At 40.6% G+C, this 19,742-nt stretch overlaps 1 protein-coding gene across 1 annotated transcript in view; it reads right to left on the reverse strand.

Moving 5' to 3' along the window:
• The window catches only part of LOC120562702 (zinc finger protein 236-like), a 57,797-nt gene extending 40,516 nt beyond the window's left edge, over positions 1 to 17,281 (reverse strand). The window contains exons 1-12 of the mRNA XM_039806554.1: positions 17,159 to 17,281; positions 15,020 to 15,159; positions 11,126 to 11,290; positions 10,837 to 11,015; positions 9,860 to 9,990; positions 8,767 to 8,939; positions 5,293 to 5,415; positions 3,610 to 3,783; positions 2,474 to 2,651; positions 1,410 to 1,682; positions 424 to 627; positions 61 to 193 (exon numbers count right to left, since the gene is read on the reverse strand). Of these exons, the coding sequence (XP_039662488.1) occupies positions 61 to 193; positions 424 to 627; positions 1,410 to 1,682; positions 2,474 to 2,651; positions 3,610 to 3,783; positions 5,293 to 5,415; positions 8,767 to 8,939; positions 9,860 to 9,990; positions 10,837 to 11,015; positions 11,126 to 11,290; positions 15,020 to 15,159; positions 17,159 to 17,210 (1,925 nt within the window). The 5' untranslated portion in view covers positions 17,211 to 17,281. The remainder of the gene's footprint in view (positions 1 to 60; positions 194 to 423; positions 628 to 1,409; positions 1,683 to 2,473; positions 2,652 to 3,609; positions 3,784 to 5,292; positions 5,416 to 8,766; positions 8,940 to 9,859; positions 9,991 to 10,836; positions 11,016 to 11,125; positions 11,291 to 15,019; positions 15,160 to 17,158) is intronic.
• Positions 17,282 to 19,742: the final 2,461 nt, after the last annotated feature.

Below are 19,742 nucleotides of genomic sequence, written 5' to 3' on the forward strand. Positions count from 1 at the left end.
AAATTGCTTCAATTCTTCTACATTCTGTACTGGAATTGCAGTGTCATAAAGAAGCTTTACCTGACATGCTGTTTCAGATGGCTGGATTTCTTGTATGCCTTACTACAGAACTGGCACTTGTATGGCCGGTCACTGCCCACCACCTCAAGGTATTGTTGGAAAGCCAAGCGGGGGTTTTGGGATGAGATGAGGCCTGTTAAGCAACATGTGAAGAAGCAACACGTGTTCCATGTGAAAAGACATTTCATTTTGTGCAGAGCCACGCAGCAAACAAAGAAACATAAACGAACAGCAACTGAACAATGAATTCCACTTCATCCCCAGGAGAACTGCAAAAGTATGTGTACAGTATGTTTACAATCATGAACACAGATGCCACACCACCCCATGTGTATAAATGTGGCTGTTAACACATGCTCTTACCAAAGTCAGTGATGAGGATGGGTTCCTGCAGGGGGATATCAGACAGAGGTAGGTTACTCTTGGACACTTTGGCTTTGTTGGTTTTCCGTGGAAACTTGTGCTTCTTCTGCTGCAAGCTTTTGAAGTGAGAAGCAATGTGTGTTTTCCTGTGGCCGGATGTACGAAATATCTTGTCACAATGAGGGCAGGGGAAAGGACGTACACCTAGGAAAAGTGGGGAAAAACAGAACTTTTGGAGAATTAGTATTTAGAGAATTAGACTGATTCTGACATATGTACTTTAATACAAACAGCAAAAGATTCTAAAAAAATAAGCTACAAATTATACAAAAAATATCAAAATCCACTACCCCTAAACCAATCTAAATGAATATGAAACTCACACATAAACCAAAAATGTAAGCAAGGTCATATAATTTTATTTAATTTTTGTCTACAAAAAGGTTACAAAGCCTTTCAGTTAGCAGGAGATAATATATGTGTAAATGAAACCCATTTACAGCACAAGGAAAAGTGACAAAGTTATGGACCTGTATAAGCACAAAGCCTTAGAAAAACAGCTGAGAACATATCTATCAAAAGCTTGGAGCTAACACATAACCAAAGCTAAAGTGAACACCTAATATAGACAGTGCCATCACATAGCAATTAGAGAAAGAAAAACTAATGCTAACATTTTATGTCCAGCAGATAATTCTTTAAGGTAATCTCTCTGAGAAGAAGCAAATACAGAATGATTGCAAACACATTAGTGCAAATGAGGGCTCTAGCTGTAGACTATATTTACACAAATTTAGCATTTGTCATTTGCTGCAAACATTATGTTGAAAGCTTGATGTCTCCTTTTTACTTATGTGCATACTAATTGTGTTGGCATACAAATGTGACATAAGGAATAAACCAATAAAGTGAAAAAGGTGTGTTCAAATGTTGTATTCAGTTTGGCTTTAAAAATAACCCTTTCATGAAGTGGACCTGCTGCTCACCTGTATGCAGACGCATGTGTACCTTCATGCTACCAGAAGTGGAGAAGCACTTGAGGCAGCACTGACACTCAAAGGCCTTGATACCCGTGTGCGTTTTCATGTGTGCTGTGAGAGTACTCTTGACAGCAAAAGCTCTGAAGCACTGTTTGCACTTGAAAGGCTTCTCATGAGTGTGGATGCGAATGTGGCGAACAAGGTCGCTGGGTTTCTTGAACTCCTTTGAGCAGTATGGGCAGCCGTGCCAGCGAACGCCATTCTCCTCCCTGATGGAGCCTGGAAAGGAAGGCAGAGTGAAGCAGCTGCCCAGTGTTTCTGCCAGTCGATAGCTTGGCGCTGCAACTGAAAGCTGTTCTCATTACGAACTAATCTATTATCTTTGCAAACAATTGATTGCACAGTTTATATAAATAATAAACTACTTAATAACAGATTTTCACTTAAAGGTCTCATGACATGGTGCTTAGTGGTTCCCTAATACTGTATCTGAAGTCTCTTTACCAAAATTCAGCCTTGGTGCAGAATTACAGCCACTAGAGCCAGTCCCACACTGAGCTTTCCTTAGTATGTGCCATTTCTGTGTCTGGAGCTATTGAGGAGGAGAGGGGGGGGGGGGCAAGGTGGAGAGTGGGGGTGTGTCCTTGACGAACTGCCACTTTGCTTGTTTGAAAGCCATGATGTCTCTCTCTCATGGGTGGGCCAAATTCTCTGGGTGGGCAAAGCAGAGAAAGGGGAGGTAACCTTGCTCCTTATGACTTCATAATGAGGAGATTCCAGATCGGCCCATCTGAGCTTTCATTTTCTCAAAGGCAGAGCAGGATACCCAGGGCTCGGTTTACATCTATCGCCATTTCTAACCACTGGGGGACCATAGGCAGGCGGGGGGAACGCATATTAATGTTAAAAAACCTTATGAAGTGAAATTTTCATGCCATGGGACCTTTAAAAGCAACAGCAAACCTACTGAGCTTCAACACTAATTCATAAGGAGTCAATATCTTACTTGACGTTTATAGGCTTTTCATTGTGACTGTGACACAGTGAATGTTCTGTAAGACCCCACATACCTGGCATTTGTATAGGTTTCTTAAAAATGCTCCTTTTCCTCTCCCTAGCCGCTTTGTCGGGACCTTGTACTTTCTTGCCTTCTGCGGCAGCTCCCTCAGTGGTCTGGTTCTGTGACTCTCTGGACGGGGCGTCACTCTGTGGCTGAACCACACTCAGCCCGCTGTTCTCCAGAGCTTGCTACAGAAACAGAACAGAAATCTGCTCAAACACCACAGCTGAAAAATGACTCCATGTACAACCAACTACAGTTATGGAAATGCAAGCCACATCTTATAACGGATTGTTTTCTCAAATGTTAGGAAAATAGTAAATATATTCATGTAAAAAAAATATATATATATATATATTGTCATTGTAAGTTGCAACAATTTGAGGTATGGCTTGAAATAATGTGGCAAATATTGACAAAACATTGCATATATTGACAAAAATATAAGCCATGGTCCAGAACCACAGCTCAGTGATAATCACATCCTTTTGTGTTGGAGAGCCGAGGCTGTATTCAGCTATACTCCTTTATAAAGCTTCCTGGTACATATTCATTAATTCATTATTATACTGTCTCCTTTCCTCTGGATGGATCATGTTTCCACCACCACCAACACCAACATCCTGACATTCAGTCACCAAAGAGAAAACAAATTGACAGAGAATAATTTGGTTTCAAACTAACATTATTTCAGGGACATTTTAGTGAGTTTGAAGATAACTTTCTCTTTGTGTATATATTCCCACTGTGGGTCCTCCGATCTCCATCCAAATCATTTCCATATAAATGTGTGTGTGTGTGTGTGTGTGTGTGTGTGTGTGTGTGTGTGTGTGTGTGTGTGTGTGTGTGTGTGTGTGTGTGTGTGTGTGTGTGTGTGTGTGTGTGTGTGGAGTGGAGTGGGAAGATTAACTGCCTGGTATGGCAACAGCTCCTCTCAGGACAGGATGGCCCTGCAGATGAGTATGGGTGGGGGAATTGGAGCTGAAGTGGTGCACTCGGATGTTTTGAGATTTACATTTGAATAATATAGCTGTGGGTTAGGTCTGAGGCATGTGGTTCCCAGTGGTCTTATGGAGCCCTGATTACTACTGAGTTTTGTTCGTGATCATCTAATTTATTTAGCGTGGGTGAATGTCCTTTGCCCACCTGCAGGATGTCTTGGTTGATGGCAGTTTCCATGGCAATAGCTGGCTCTGGAGGTTGGGGCTGGACTGTCTCTCCGCTGACCTGCTCTGACAGCTCCAGAAGTTGCTGGATGACATCTGTCACCCCCTCGCCACCCTCTGACTCCCCAGGAGCCTGACCTGTCGCCTCTGTATCCTGAGGGGGAAGAAGAGGGGGAATGGAGCGAGAAGGAGGGAAGAAAGAAGACAAGGACCAATTTGACAAAGGGACAGTTACAAGATCAGGACAGGCCACAGTTTAAAAGCAGACTAGCTTAATTGTTGGGGCTCTTTGGAGCACAAAATAAACAGGGCATTGGGCATATCTGAACAAAATGGAAATTAGTGTCTACATCTGTGTGAATCATTGACACTTTAATGTATCATGCCAACAAAGAGAATAAAATAAATACAGGCAGTGGCTATGATATACAAGGTCAGTTTGTCTGAGGATATGTGGTATGTAGGCATGGGCCGGTATACGATTCTGAGGTTATGATAACCTTCAGCAAAAATATCACGGTTTCACGGAATTGCAATGTGTCTGGGTAATAAAAAATAAAAAAAACACACACTCTGCACACTGGCAGGGACAGGGATTACTAAACTGCAGTTTTTCTCCTTGACCACTCATAAAAATCAGCTCATACCTAACGGAAAATGTTAGCGGTTTTAAAACCGTGACTTTTTTCCAACCGCGGCATACCTTGAACCCGGTAACCGGCCCACGCCTAGTGGCATGTAGCATTTTAACACTGGTGGTCTTCCCATGTTTGAAAAAAAATGCCATAAACGTGCCCTGTGGTATATAAAATATGATAAAGTGTCCTCTACGGTGGCCTTTTCAGTGGAGATAATGTAATGCAGCACATGATGATAAATGTGCTGGCCTCTACGTGCGAGACAATGTGCCCTCAGGGGATGCCTCATGCCTCTATGGTGAAAAATGCCCTCCTGGTCCCCCAGGCACTAATGCCCCGCTGCATGCAGCTGGTGGCTTTTTGAATCTTTTCTCCCCTGTTGCTCATACAGCCTGAGTCTACTACTGCATTTTGACATCACTAAACTGCACACGATAATTAGTTATTACTCCCCTAGTAATTGCACCATATTATGTTGAAATATTATTACCATTGTTGTAACCAAAGGAAGCCATCACTGAGAAGACTGGCAGTATGTTAGGTCCAATTTGCTTGATTTGATCAGAAATGTTTAACAGCATGAAACTGGAAGAGAGTGATGCTCTTTGAGGGCAAATGAAGGGTTTTTTTGGCAAATGGAAAGGGTGTACTGAAATGCCAATAGAAAAAATGACTAGCATCATTATCTACCATTAAGGAGAAAGATAAAAACATATTTTGAAAAAGAAGCAATGGTTTATAAAGGAATTATTAAGTCAGAGAGACAGATGCTAACCGACGATCTTGACAATAGACTTAAATAAAATAAGTAAATAATGCAACTAACTTGAAACTAACTTAAAATTCGGAATTAAATATAGTTGCACATTGAAACTACATGCCCTCTGTTTATCTGCTGTTGGGCTACACTATACCTGTGCTACCCTGTTTCAAAGAATAAGTGTGGTAATAGTATACTCAAAGTGGATGCTGGGCCGATTAAGTGTAAGGACCTATTTGCACATCTGTTCTGCTCTGCATCTTACCGGAGTGCTGGAGGGCACCTCAATCACAGAGATGTGCATCTTGCTGATGTGGGCATTCAGACTGCCCAACTTCTTGAATACACAGCTGCAGTCCATGCACGGGAACAGGGGTACGCCTTTAGTCTGTAAGAGAACATAAAACAAGACATTATCCCTGGCTGGATGTATGTCTTTGGCTTTTTAAGCTCCCGTCCAGTGACTCATTCTAGTCACTGAAAATGTTGTATTTCAGAGAGAAATGTACGATGATATTGACTCCGCCTATCACAATCCCAACCAAACTGAGTTTCGTGGAGCAACGTATGCAGACTTGGTAGAACTCAGCGGATATCCCTATATTTCCCAATAAATAAATGATCTATTTGAAGATTATAGATTGAGTACTACTAATTAAAGCAAGGCAGATTCTGGAGCTCCATTTCACAAAGTGATTATTTATTTATGTTTATTTGTATAGGGACAAGTATGTAGCATAGACCTATGCCACCCACCACCGCATTTATAGCCTAAGATAATTTGCAATGCACGTCCCTTGATGATCCCCCTTTTTTTTTTTAAATACAATAACTCAACACTTACATAAAAGACAGTAGAGAACACAAACTCATCAATAGATACATAGACCTTAAAATGCAAAACTCACAAGAAAATACAGACAAAACAATACAAAACACAGACTAATACAATAAATCACCATAAAACAGGAGCACCAGATTATTCATGACTACATGACTGCTCCCTCTTCAAAAACAGTTTCAGATGAAGTTTAAAATTATCCCAGTCAGGATCACGTTTGAGTTTAGTAGGTAACAAACTCCACATATTGATCCCCCCGAACAGAAAAGGCTGTTTGTCATAAAGAGGATTTACATAAGGGCATCTTACAATTCCTGCTGGATGCTCTACGCGATACAGAACCCAAAGCTCTAAGAGGAACCACTAGGTCACTGAGAACCTGGAGAGCCTGGCTATGTAGGCACTTATATACAAGTTTATGATTTGCAAATTTTGTAAAATTATCAAAATTTTACATATTTAATTTCTCTGAGAACATGACAATGATGAGATCGTATTGGCTTCCTTCCCAAAATTTGAATTGCTTGATTGCATATCGTCATAAGAGGCTTTGTTATTGTAGGTGCTGCTTGTGACCAACAGGTTACCAACAACTTGGATGTGAAAAGATCATAGCGTGCATGAAACTATTTGCAGCATGAAATGGGAAGCAGTCTCAATGTGTGTACATTTTCCTTTTGCACGCCTGCTCGCCATTTTCACGTTCTCAGCTATTAGTTGAGATTATCATACTCATATCACCTTAAAGATAGAAAACACTGCATTTGGTCTGTCTACAGAAAGTCATAGAATTATCAAGTGTCAAAGTTGTATAATGTGTCTGAAGTAGGGAAAACATAATGTTTATTGTGTATTATTGAGTAAAAAGTCTGTAAACCCTTAGTTAATAGTGTCAGTAGTGTACAGTATAGTGCAGTGCTTTCATGACCACTGAATATCTGAAATGAGAAGGAAGCAGTATTGACTTTTGGATAATAATAAAAAAAAAACAGTAGAGTTTGTTGAATTGGCCTTGGGGAAAGCAAACATCCAGAGCAGATACATGGACCCTTGATTGAGTTTGGCAGATTTTTGGAGTTTCGACTGAAGTGAGAGAGGGGAAAATAGCTTGAACACTGAACCACCAACATGAAATGGCAGCAAGTGGTGGGTGGAAAACAAAGTTTGAAGTGATGCTACTTCAAAAACTGAGTGGGGAGTGTAGGAGCAGTAAGAAAAGAAAAGAAAAAAAACATAAGAGCAAGTGTGCCTGTAAAGTGTGCCACAAAAAATATAAATAAATAATGTGGGAAGGCGATTGTTTCCCCATGAGGGAAAAACCAACCGTGAAGGAAGTTTAATAACGGGAAGCAGATGGAATCCGCTAAGTGGATAGATTTATATTCTATAGCTGATTCGTGCCGTTTATTATCCCATCTGATGATGATTGTAGTCCCCTGGCTGCCGAGTATGCATGTGCTCATGAAATCTAATGTGAATAACGCCTGACCATAATTTATTCAGAAAGTCAGTCAATCACAAGGACAAACTATCTGAAACAGGAAAGCTGAAGGACACTTGTGAAAATTAGATGCATTATTCAAATGTTCCTACTGTTTGGCTTCCCAGAAGTAGTTAAATCAGCTGGCCCCATCATGGGCTTTTAGCCTGGAATACACAACCACTTTAGCTAGCAAGAAAGAAAACAAAATCCACGCTTCAATTAGTTCTGACCTAAAAAAAAAAAAGACTAAAAGAAAGTGTGAAAAGCCATTCCACCAATTGAACCCCTAAAAGAAAATGATTATCCAACACGTACAAACACTATTTTTGCACTGGAACACAATGGATGTGGCAAAACCAGCCATTAAATGTACTCATAAGCATTAATTCAACCGGACTGATCATCACAGTGAACGGAGTGTCAGGCTTTTTATTCAGACTCAATTTATTCTAAAGAAAACCCCATTAAAACGCCCCGGCTGTGGAAACAATAAAGAGGTGGCGATATGTTTGTACGGTTGCACCAATTTCCTGTGTCTTTTTTGTCCATTATGTCCAGATACTTAGAAATTGCAAATTCAGATATCATAACCCATAAGCGACACTGTCTTTAACAGTCCAAGATTGAAAGCTTAAACTTGACACGACACTGTCAACTGAAAATGAAAGACTTCATGGGCCCTATTTTAACGATCTGAAACACAAGTATCAAACGTGAAACGCAAGTAGCTAAAAAAGTTTTCTGAAACTGCAAAATAGCACCAGGGAACGTTTGCGCCTGAACACGCCTCCTCTTTTCTCTGAACAAATACATTCCCTAATTTACCAACGTGCGTCTGTGGAGGGAAAAGTCCGCTGTGCGTCAGGTGCAAAACAGGAATGATACATGCGTCGGTGTACAAAGGCAAGTGCACTGAGAGCAAGATTGGGCCCAAATGTTCCTCTAACATGGAATCTCAACTACAGATTGCAGATATATAGGTCGGAATTTTACTTTGTTGCATTTTGTATATAGTCACTGTTTCGGTTACTTTAGGTTTTTGTACCGCCAACTGCAGATCACATTTTCCCTTTTTGGGACAATAAAGCTCTCTGAAATGAACTCTGGAGTCTAGGAAGATGACAGGGTACGATTTGGATCAGGTTCAACATTTGTAGTATATAATATGAAACAAAACAAAATGTCTGCCGTCTAAAAATATTATTTGTTTTTCTATTTTACGAGATTTAAATGTATGATCCAAGCTCTCAGCCATGGTAACGTGTCCAACATTGTCACACACACAAACATACTCTTTGTCCCACATTTGGTTTGTTGGGATCTAGTCCCCCTAATCACATCACACAGAGACATTTCCTATACGGTATTTGAGGCGTGAGTACTTCACTTGCAAACCTGTAGCACTGTGCCCTTACCTCAGAATGGACTCTCTGAACGTGGGAGTGCAGGTTCCCTTTCTGGGAGAAGGAAGCAGGGCAGAACATGCAGAGGTGAGGTTTCTCTCCAGTGTGTCGCACCATGTGAGTCTGCAGCACCACCTTCTGGTTGAAAGCCTTGCCGCAATGTGTGCACCTATAGGGCCTCTCGCCTGGAGGGGAGAGCAAGGGGAGGGTCAAACGCAGATCAAATAGTCAGAAATGCTGAGGACAATTTCTAGAATCTAAATGAATAACTTCAAAACAAAAAAAAGGTAAATAGTGAAGGATAGGGGTAAATACTGGGGGCTCCTTTAAGACATCCTCACTTACTCCACTCTATTGTTACATTCTCATTACTTAAAGCAGCTTTTGAGGCTGGTTACAGCATTTCATATTTGGACCAGTTCATTATTGTGACTTTTCTTTTAAAGCAGATGCATTTACGCAAAAAGTTGGATTTTTACTCAAAAATTGGATTTCTTTTTTCTTTCTTTTTTTTAAAGATATGCTGTTTATTTTAACAAAGAAAAGATGAAGAATTTACCAAGATACGGTTAATCTTATATTTTACACAGACTTATATCATCATGTTTGGTTGTATTTTATAGCAATTTAAGACTATAAAAAAAACACACAACACCCTGGTTGGTTGGGTCCATCTTTAGTACTAATAATACTTAAGGTGTGTGTGTGTGTGTGTGTGTGTGTGTGTGCGCGTGCGTGCGTGCGTGCGTGCGTGTGTGTGTGTGTCCCAAAGCGATTCCTAACCTCATCAGCTTAAGGGCTGTTTCAGATTCGAAGCACAGAGGAATGAACTCGGTCCGCCATTAGTCATTCAGCCAGCAAGGCAAGTGGACGTTGTGTAAACAACAAACAACATGCGGGTGGAAAGCTACTGGCTACATCACCTGAACCCAGACGGCTGAACAAGCGCACATTCGCACGGGAATATTTGTTATATCGATATTGAAATTTTACCCACGCAACAAGTTTTTTTTTACAGTAATTCCTCTGAGCAAGAACCATTAAAAGGTCACTATATCTACGTAAACTTAAAGATGTCATCCCTTTTCTGTGCTTTTCCACTCACCTGTGTGTATTCGTATGTGCCTAACAAGCTGGCTGGGCTTTTTGAAAGCCTTTCCACAGTGGTGGCAGCTGTTCTGGAACCCACTGCGGTCAATGTTTTTCTTGTAGTTTCTTGAACTAGAGCTGAGCAGCCTGCGGAAGGAGTAGACCCACATAATGTCAAGTTGGTTTTACATACCATATCACAATCATCAAAATTACCACAATGCAGATTTCATCATTCTTCTTCTGGACCTTCAACTAGATCACGTCAGTTGTTTGTCCGTCCCTGATACTGGTTTTAGATCAAACCCCGTCTTTAATTTTCACACATGCAGTTTGGAGTTGATAAATGTACAAGTGGAATCTTCTCAAGCTGGTGTTGTTACTGTTACTGTTGCTGTTGCTGTTGCGAGGCTCTTTTTGAACCATGGTTCTAATGTTTAGCTTTAATTAGAAATAGTCTATAGAGGGTTTGCGCACAGCACTGAGGGCCGTTGCCCTTGTATAGGCTGTATACTTCAACAGAATGAATGAGAATGTACAAAACTCCAACTTTCAGTTGAATATAGAATTCATGTATAATAAAGAATTATACTGAAATCTCCTGCGTCATTCTGTCACTGTGCCCTTTAGGACTGCTTTTTTTTTTTTTTTATTGGAAAGTGTTACTGTCTCTTGAAAGTCTAACTGCTGTTAGAGGTGCCTTGCCTTGCTGTTTCAGATGCCCCTCCATCTCCATAAAACACTACCTCCTTGAAATCCATTTGGCATACAAATTGGAAAATGAAATGAGGTGTGACACACTGTCGGTGGGCCGCTACGATCCCCCGGTATCATCATCACAGTGGTAGATGTTAGACCCTAAATTGCCTAGAACAAGATCCTCATAGTTCCTTTTGATAGCTGTTGGATTTATGTTTTGCTTTTTAACTTCAAGCCGTTTTTCCGCCTGACTCGGTCAAATGAAATAAATCGGCCTCTGCAGCCGTGCGTGACCTCATCTTGACGTGACTCTTCATGTGCTCCTTGAGGTGCGCCGACGTCTTGAACTCCTTGTCGCAGGTCTTGCAGGTGTAGACCTTGACGCCCGACAGCTCCTTCCGGTGCTCCTCCAAGTGCAGAGACAGCTGGCTTTGAAGAATGAACTCGTCTCCGCACTCCACGCAGATCAAATTCTGCAGGGTGGGTGGCAGAGGTGGTAGAGGAGACAACACAGACAGATACAAGTTGTTCCTAAATGCAAAATCAATGACGGTTTCACGTTTTGACCGCCGAGGTGACTAACCTCCTCCTTCTCGTGCAGCATGATGTGGGACTTGAGGCTGGCGATGCGGGAGAACCTTTTATTGCAAACGGGGCAGGTGAAGTCTGAGGTGGTGTGCGTGGACTTGTGGAGTGTGAGGTTGAACTCCACGTTAAATGTCTGTGGGCACTGGTCACACCGATGAGGCTGCGAGGGAGAGAGGAGAAGTTAAAGAGAGTAGTGAATAATGTCAGTGTAAAAGCTCTCAGACGTCTCCCTCTGCAGTCGAGTCCTTGTTGATGTTAATTCTCACTCTTGGTGGAGACAGGTGACGACAAAAGGTGTTTCTTTAGCACCTTACTCAATGTACTACCTTACAGTAAAAAAAACACAATGGACACGTAAGCGTTGAGTATAGGCCACCAGCCTAGAATCATGGTGAAAATGTTATGGCTGTTGAGAGTATTTTCTGATTTATGTAGTGATAAAAAGAGATATCCAAAATTCCCTCGATAAATTTTTTTTCGATAAAATGTTGTTTTATCAACAACATTAAAAAATAATTTGGAACCTGGCTTCATCCAATATAGAGATTTCTGTTCTGGAAATATATGCAAATTACCATTATTATAAGATAACTGACTTAAAGGAATACACCACCGCTTGTTGAAATAGGGCTTATCACGGTCTACCCTGGCTGTAGATAGGTGGGCCAACGCATTTTTTGTCTCAGTGCAAGTAATTAGGTTTTTTTTTTGTCTTTTGTTGGCTCACTTTTACTCACAACATGCTAACCGGCAACATAGGATTCCATTCACTATGCTAAGCTAACTAGCGGCGGCTCTGCCGTGTGTCTCAGCTAGAGAGAGAGAGAGAGAGGGAGAATAAGAAAGAGACAATGTGACATACAAGTACAGAAATCTACCAGACAACATAAAACATGATTTCCCATGAGGCAGAAATGGCCCCAATATTAAATTCCATTTCTATTAAGAGGAGCTGACTGACTTGATTCCAGAGTACTTTCTGACTGCGGTGAGTCTTATTCAGAGTGGCAGACCCCGAGGCTGCTACTCTTCAGCCTCAGAGACAGTGCCTGTGGAAGTGGGAACATGGTGGGCTTGAAATTGAAATGGCCCACTACAGGTGCAGCTACAAATGAAGTAAGGTAGGTGTGTGTGTGAGTGACAGAGAGACAGCAAGGGAGTGTAGATGGATCTTAAAAGGGGGAGAGGGCAAAGATGTGTGTGGTTGCAGCTGGTAAATGGAGAGAAGAGGGCGCACTTAGACACTAAACGGTGACCTAGACATATATTCAAACATGAATGAATGCACAATTATTCTGTTTGTTAAAAAAAGTTGGTAGAGCAGGCGCACATATACAGTACATAGAGGTTTATGCCTCGACGCAGTGGTCCAGGGTTCGAATCCAACCTGTGACGATTTCCTTCATGTCATCCCCCTCTCTCACCTAGCTGTCATGTCCATTAAAGGCAGAAAAGCCCCCCCAAAAAATGTAATTTTCCTAAAAAAAAAAAAAAATCACCTGTTGCTCTATGGAAAAATAAGTTCCCACACAAATCCATCCCGTTATCCTCGCTCCAAGAGTCACCAGTGAAAAGTGTAAAACACATCTTCTTGATGGGCAGGAAAATCCTTCACACAGTATCTTAACTAATTATTATAAATTACAAAGCATGGTTAGCAGAACCATCTGACTCATTAGTGGATGCTCACTATGAAGATTTGTGTTTTTGATTTAGTGCAATATGTATTGTAGGATTTTCATATGTAGGGCCACAAAATATGGGAGGAGGAAATGAAGATTCAATTACTTTTACTATCACCGGCCAGTAAACACAGCAGCAGAGGAAATTGCGGCTGTGATTCAACAGCTACGTGAAGGGGGTGTAATATTTGCTGTGCTATTTAAGACTGTTATTGGGCACCAGCTAGGGGGGTGGGGGTTAGATTAAGCAATTTTGATCCTTCTTAGCAAAATGTTTGTTATAGTCAAGCTATAACTGAGCTGCACCACCACAAAAACAACTAGCAATGCAACAATGTAAATGTATGCATTTTCCCTTTGAATGGCTCACAGCAAACCCACTGTGATGTAATTCATAACACACTAGTGTTAAAATAACACACTAGTGTTATGAATTACTGTACATAGCCATTCACACATACTGTACCTATGTACATGACCTATCTTCCATGTTGATTTTGTATTCATCCAGGAGTCACACTGTGCCATTGCAGTTCGACAATACTTTCCACTGTTCAAAGTTCAGGGGCAAGGGGACAGGTTGTGCTTTTGCGCTCCTTTGCTTCCCAGAAATACCACAAGACTTGTCTTAAACAGGCCAGCATCAAGTCTTATTGAGCCGCTGTTTGTTTAATCAACTCAACTGAGGCTGTGCTCATTTACATCTTACCCGCTTAACTGAAACATGTGGCGATACAGAAAGCCGGGGCTCTAATGTAATGTTGTGTAAGGATAGGTAAATAACCCAAGATGTGTTCTGTATGACGAGAATACGGGAGGATGCCCACCATGTTGCTGTTAACAGCACATTACAGAAGCTGTGGAAGCCGACGGCACCAAATATTGTGATAAAGTTCAGACAAACAATGGCATCTACGGCAGCTTTGAATTTTCACATTGTGAAATATCATCTGAGCTGAAGAAGGCATTTGAATCTCAACTGGTTTAAAGGTTACAAGTTATAGAGCTGGCTCAGGTTTGCCCTGCACCAGCTTTAATTATGCTGTTATAGTTTTAGACTGCCGGGGGACTTCCTTTGACACACTGAGACCCTCTCTCCTCTTTCTTTCCATCTGCGTGCATCCACGTCCCAGAAATGCTTGTTACTAACTTAGCTCTGGGGAGCTTATTCCCCGGAGTCTAAATCTTTATTTTCATTTTTTTTCACCCAGCAGTTTTCCTTGGATTAGGGTGGCACCTAAATCATGGCTGCAGCTTTCGTCGTGGTCCTGCTTCGCGCCCTCCTACACCCTGCTACACTCTGAAGTGCCCTGCTACGTCCTGCTATGCCATGCAGGGCCCTGCTACGCCCTGCTACACCCAGTAACGCCCTGCAGTGCCCTGCTACGTCCTGCTATGCCCTGCAGTGCCCTGCTACGTCCTGCTATGCCCTGCTACACCCTGTAACGCCCTGCAGTGCCCTGCTATGCCCTGTAGTGCCCTGCTACGCCCTGTAGTGCCCTGCTACGTCCTGCTATGCCCTGCTACACCCTGTAACGCCCTGCAGTGCCCTGCTATGCCCTGTAGTGCCCTGCTACGTCCTGCTATGCCATGCTACACCCTGTAACGCCCTGCAGTGCCCTGCTATGCCATGAACTACTACAACTACTATTTCTAGTCATATTTCCATTATCTTTATTGTGACTATTATTGCCACTGTTCATCACACCCCCAACCAGAATGGTCAGACACCGCCTACCAAGAGCCTGGGTCTGTCTGAGGTTTCTCCCTAAAAGGGAGTTTTCCTCACCACAGAGGTTTCTGCCTAAAAGGAAGTTTTTCCTCACCACTGTTGCACTAAATGCTTGCTCTTAGGGGAATTGCTGGAATTGTTGGGTCTTTGTAAATTACAGCGAGTAGAGTGTGGTCTAGACCTACTCTATCTGTAAAGTGTCTTGAGATAACTCTTGTTATGATTTGATACTATAAATACAATTGAATTGAATTAATAATAATAGTGTGGTTCTACTGGAGTGGATGTTGTTATACTGGCCTGACTGAAGATCTGAATGTGTGGCATCGTAAGAATACAAACACAGTGCTGATGATAGAGAGCAAGCATACTCTTCTGACCTTGTCAGTAAATAAATAAATAAATAAATAAAGGTTAAAAACTGTGTTCACTGACTTGTTATGGCTGAGTGCCGACATTTATGTGCTGTACTTACCTTATCGTTGATCTCATGTTCACGGAGATGCTTCTGCAGCTGGCTCTCAGTGGTGAAGACCTGGGAGCAGATTGAGCACTTCTTTTCCTTGAGCTCTCCATCACTAAGACCGTCCGCCTTAGTGTTACTGGGATCCGCATCTGATCGAGTGCAAGAGAAAACACTACAATATCTTCATTTGGTTCAAGAGGCTTTCTTGTGACAAGAATAGCTGAAGAACATCAGATACGGTGCATTTTCTACTTAAATTCCACAGGTGCTGTGTTCAGTGGTTTTATGTTTAAAAAAAAAAGAAATTGTTTGGTTTGCATCCAAAAAGTATTTTTGTATACACCCTATCATATGACCGTCCTCTCTCTGGAATTTGAAAGTAGTTTGAAATTGTTTCACTTTGAGTTGTAAAGTTGTATTGCATCGTTTATTAGGGCAACAACTACTTGGGGTCCTGGTCTATATAATGTATTAGCCGTGGTGGAAGAAGTATTCCGATCCTTTACTTAAGTAAAAGTACTAATAATACCACACTGTAAAAATACTCTGTCACAAGTAAAAGTCCTGCATTGAAAATATGACTGAAGTAAAGTATCATCAGGAAAGGTTTTATTAAAAGTAAAAGTACTCAATGCAGAAAAATCCTCACATTTTAGAAAGTGGAAACGATCAACAGTTCTGTGTTTAATGGTCTAATCATTTCAGCTGGACTTGTAGGCCTATATTTATATTGTTGGGTAGTTTAATTTTGTAATAAAACATCGTATTTTATAAACTACATGTGTTTGGTGTGCAAAAATATTAATTTGTAAGCTGCCAGATTAATGTAGTGAAAGTAAAAAGTACAATATGTATCTCTGAAACGTAGTGGAGTAACGTTGGAAGTAGAAAGTAGCATGAAAAGAAAGGACTCAAGTACAAGTACCTCAAATTAGTAGTAGCCTAGTTCAGTAAATGTACTTTCCACCACTGTGTTTTATGAATTGAGCCTGCATGTATTTGTATGTTACAATTATATTGTAGATTCATATTATATTCAGTATGTTTAGGTTTGACTGAACTTGTTATATGTCAAATGTATAGATGGAAATTAACTGTAGACTACCACAACCACTATAGCAGTCTTTGACCAATTACCATTAGTCTATATTCAACAACAACACGTGAGGTGCATAATGGAGGTACACTAGTAAAATTCAGTTTTTTTATTCACCTTATTTGCCTCCCAAGAAGACTAATAAATAGACAATGAGATATTATTTTATGATTGGGTTTCAGTTCATAGGTCGCGTGTTTACAGATACAGTTATAGCCTACTATCAAATAATGTTAGTCTAAGCATGTTCGGTTCCACGCTCCCATCTTAGCTGTCACAGTCACAGGCATTGCTTGGACAGTATGTGACCATGGACTGTCTATGTGACTGATAGGTAATCAACCCAATGTGAAAAGTCTATGTAACGTTAACGCTAATGTGAGGCTGCTTAACGTTAACGTTACATCCATCCGAGGAAAAGTGTGGTTAACGTGACGTTACCAATTAAGTTACCCAAACGTGTCTTTAATACCGAGATAACGTCACATATGGTATTCCGATAATGACACCAGCATGCCAGCACAGTGAATGCTTTCCGACAGCCCATTTCAACACTTTAGGGAGCATGTCAATACGTGAGTGTGGCAACTTGTTCTGATCCATCAGCAGCTGGAGAGCAGCGCTAACAGTGCATCGCGGGATCAAAATAACAATGGCCAACATTTTGGCGTGTTAGCCTCGAAGCTAACGATAGCAACGCGAGCTAGTTAGCAACAACAAGCTAACGACGAATTACAAATAAACAAAGATTTATGTCTAAAAACAGTACATTAACCAACACTGCACAAGACCGCTGTCCTTTCCCTCGCGGACACCAATTTAGACTGGAAGCCAATAAGAAGCGCCACCGAAACGTTATTAATATCATTCCGCCTCAATCACTCCTTCGCCGCACAAAGCAAAGCCCACCCGCAATACTATATCCGGGGACTATATACACTACATTGAAGTGTTATTATATCAGATACAGAGATGTTTGTCCAAATAATACCAGGTTATTTGGATAGCCCATACTCTGTATTTTTTATTCGTTGCAATTTGGTACTTGTTACCTGTTTCGTCGTTGCTTTTAACTCTCAGTTTGCGAGGTCGGCCCCGCGGCATAGTTCCAGTACTCAGAGTGGGTGTGCTGTGAACGATTTGCTTTTCAAAATGGCGACTCGGTCATCTCTGTACAGCATCGTACCGACAGTACCCATGCAGATACACAGCTGCACGGAGTAGGGAGACATCTACCGTTTGGTTTATTGTACATGCATCTTCAGGTGCACACAAAAACAACAACTTTTTTTGTTTTAAGCACGGGGGAGTGAGCTACTGTATGAAACACTAACAGGTCTAAATCAAATAGTTATGGAATTTACACTTTCAGTGCCACTTTGTTTATTAGGCTATTTATTTATTTGTATTTAATGTTTTTTTTCACAGGGACCATGTAGGCCTACAATAAACCACATTTCAATTCTTGAAATATGATGCAAAATACAGAAATCATACCAAATTTCAGTAGTAGGCTTAGGCTATGGCTACCATACTTTTTTGTTGTTATCATTTCTATCATTTACTTTTATTACTACGGCTACTACTTTAATACTTTTTTTGTTTTTCTCAAATAATTCACTGTAAATACTTTAAGTGTAGGATATGTATAAATGTAGGCTATAATACTTGGTAGCCTAGTGTTGTGATACATGATCTACATGACACCTGTAGCTGTTTTAGTTGTAGGCCTACAGACCCTCAGGGGCCCCGAAAGACCCATTGTAAGTCTGATTGTTTGAGGTACTATAACTTAGGCTATAGCCAATTGTTTGGCAATATGCACCAACAAAGCACAATAACTGAAATGATAAAGCTCTACAGGCGAGTACTGCATAAGGCTATTACCTGCCCTGTATATGTCAAAATGATACCATGCATATTACTAAATCATTTTCTGTTTAACCAGGGGAATTAATAGGGGCCCATAGCAAATGTTTACCCTGCGACCCTCTAGTAGGTTAATTTGGCCATTTATTACAGTAGTGTATTAACGTCAAAAGTGTGTTGAAATGTGTTTATTAGGATAAAACCCCTTGAGATTAACCATCTCGTTTTCGAGGGCAGCCCAAAAAAAGTAAATACATTATACATGAAAAAAGCCTAAAAAAGGAAACTGATAATTAAATAACAAGTCCGAAAATAGCAATAAGGCAAGCTATTAGTAAATGTAAAGAACTGATATATTAATAATGAATAGTTTGATCCTATTTATCACACACACACACACACACACATACACACAAACATACACATACACACACACATACATACACACACATTCAATAAACAAGATTTAAGAGTCATCGTCATTGATAACCTTTATATTATTACATTAATCAAACTAGAGAGAAAGTAACTTAGTATTGCAAACTGTAATTCTAAAGAAGAAAAGTTCTGGTGGTATAGCTACTATAAGAGAGAAAACACCACAAATTATACAAACTCAGTATTGATTGCAGTGACTCATAAATCCCCTGTAGAGATATTACTGGAATATTATTGATACCATATTAAAAAATACCATAAAGAACTGTATGTAAATTGTAATTTCCCCACTGGGGATCAATAAACACTATATATAAATAAGGTGACTCTAAACTCACCTGTGATATAGTTTAAGGATATCACAGGTTTAAGGACTATCAGACATAAAATATCATAGTGTGATATTTTATGATTGCACTCACAACTGAGTGCCATAGACAACGTCATATTGATTTTTCAAGAAGGAATGATGATGCTTGTTGTAAAATGACTTTACTGTCTATTAACACCAGCAGAGGGAGGCAATGAGTTATGGATGGCTTTGGTCATTTATAGGCCAATAATCCTGGAGATGCCAACAAGCGGATGTTCCTGTTTAGGACTGTGCTGCCGATCTCATCTGCCTGAAAGACAGTCTGATTCACTCAGATCTCCTCTGCATCTGAAAGAGTTAATGACTTCCAGCAAATTGGAATGTGGTGAATATCCTACCTAACCCTGATCTTACATTCCAACTGAAAGACACACAGGCAGCTCACACACACCCAAACACTAATGCACACACAGGATGACTTGGGTTATGTTTAATACTAGATCCATGTCTCATTTTACATGCGTTTCCCTGGAAACTTATAACATGTTGGTATTATTGATAACATCTCTTTCATACATTCACAATGACAGGAAGTCAAGAGAACGTATGTTTTCATTTGACATAAATAGGCACTCTATATATGGAATACAGACCATTAGGGAGCAGAGCTGTGTGTTCAAATAAAGGAAGAGCAAGAGAGTATGGATGTCCAGAGTGATTGAGACAAAAACACTTTGTGTAGGCCTATTTGTGTAGGTTAATTGTATTGTATGTAGTATTCTGTAGCCTAGAAATCTAGACGCACTCTAGTGGCAGCAAATGGAATTTGCAGCCAACATCTTGATGTGGGTCTGGCTTGTCAGGCTAAGTATTCTGGTGACCAAAGATAAATAAATCTGGTCATGCCACTGGTGGAATATCATGAGTTTTTAGAGCGTTGAAAGAAAAAAAAAGGGCTGTGAATTTGTGTTAAGGTTCGTTTCATTAGAAGATTTTATTTCAGCCTGACCCCAAAT

Source organism: Perca fluviatilis, chromosome 7 (genome assembly GCF_010015445.1).
Source record: "Perca fluviatilis chromosome 7, GENO_Pfluv_1.0, whole genome shotgun sequence".
Taxonomy (NCBI): Eukaryota; Metazoa; Chordata; class Actinopteri; order Perciformes; family Percidae; genus Perca; species Perca fluviatilis.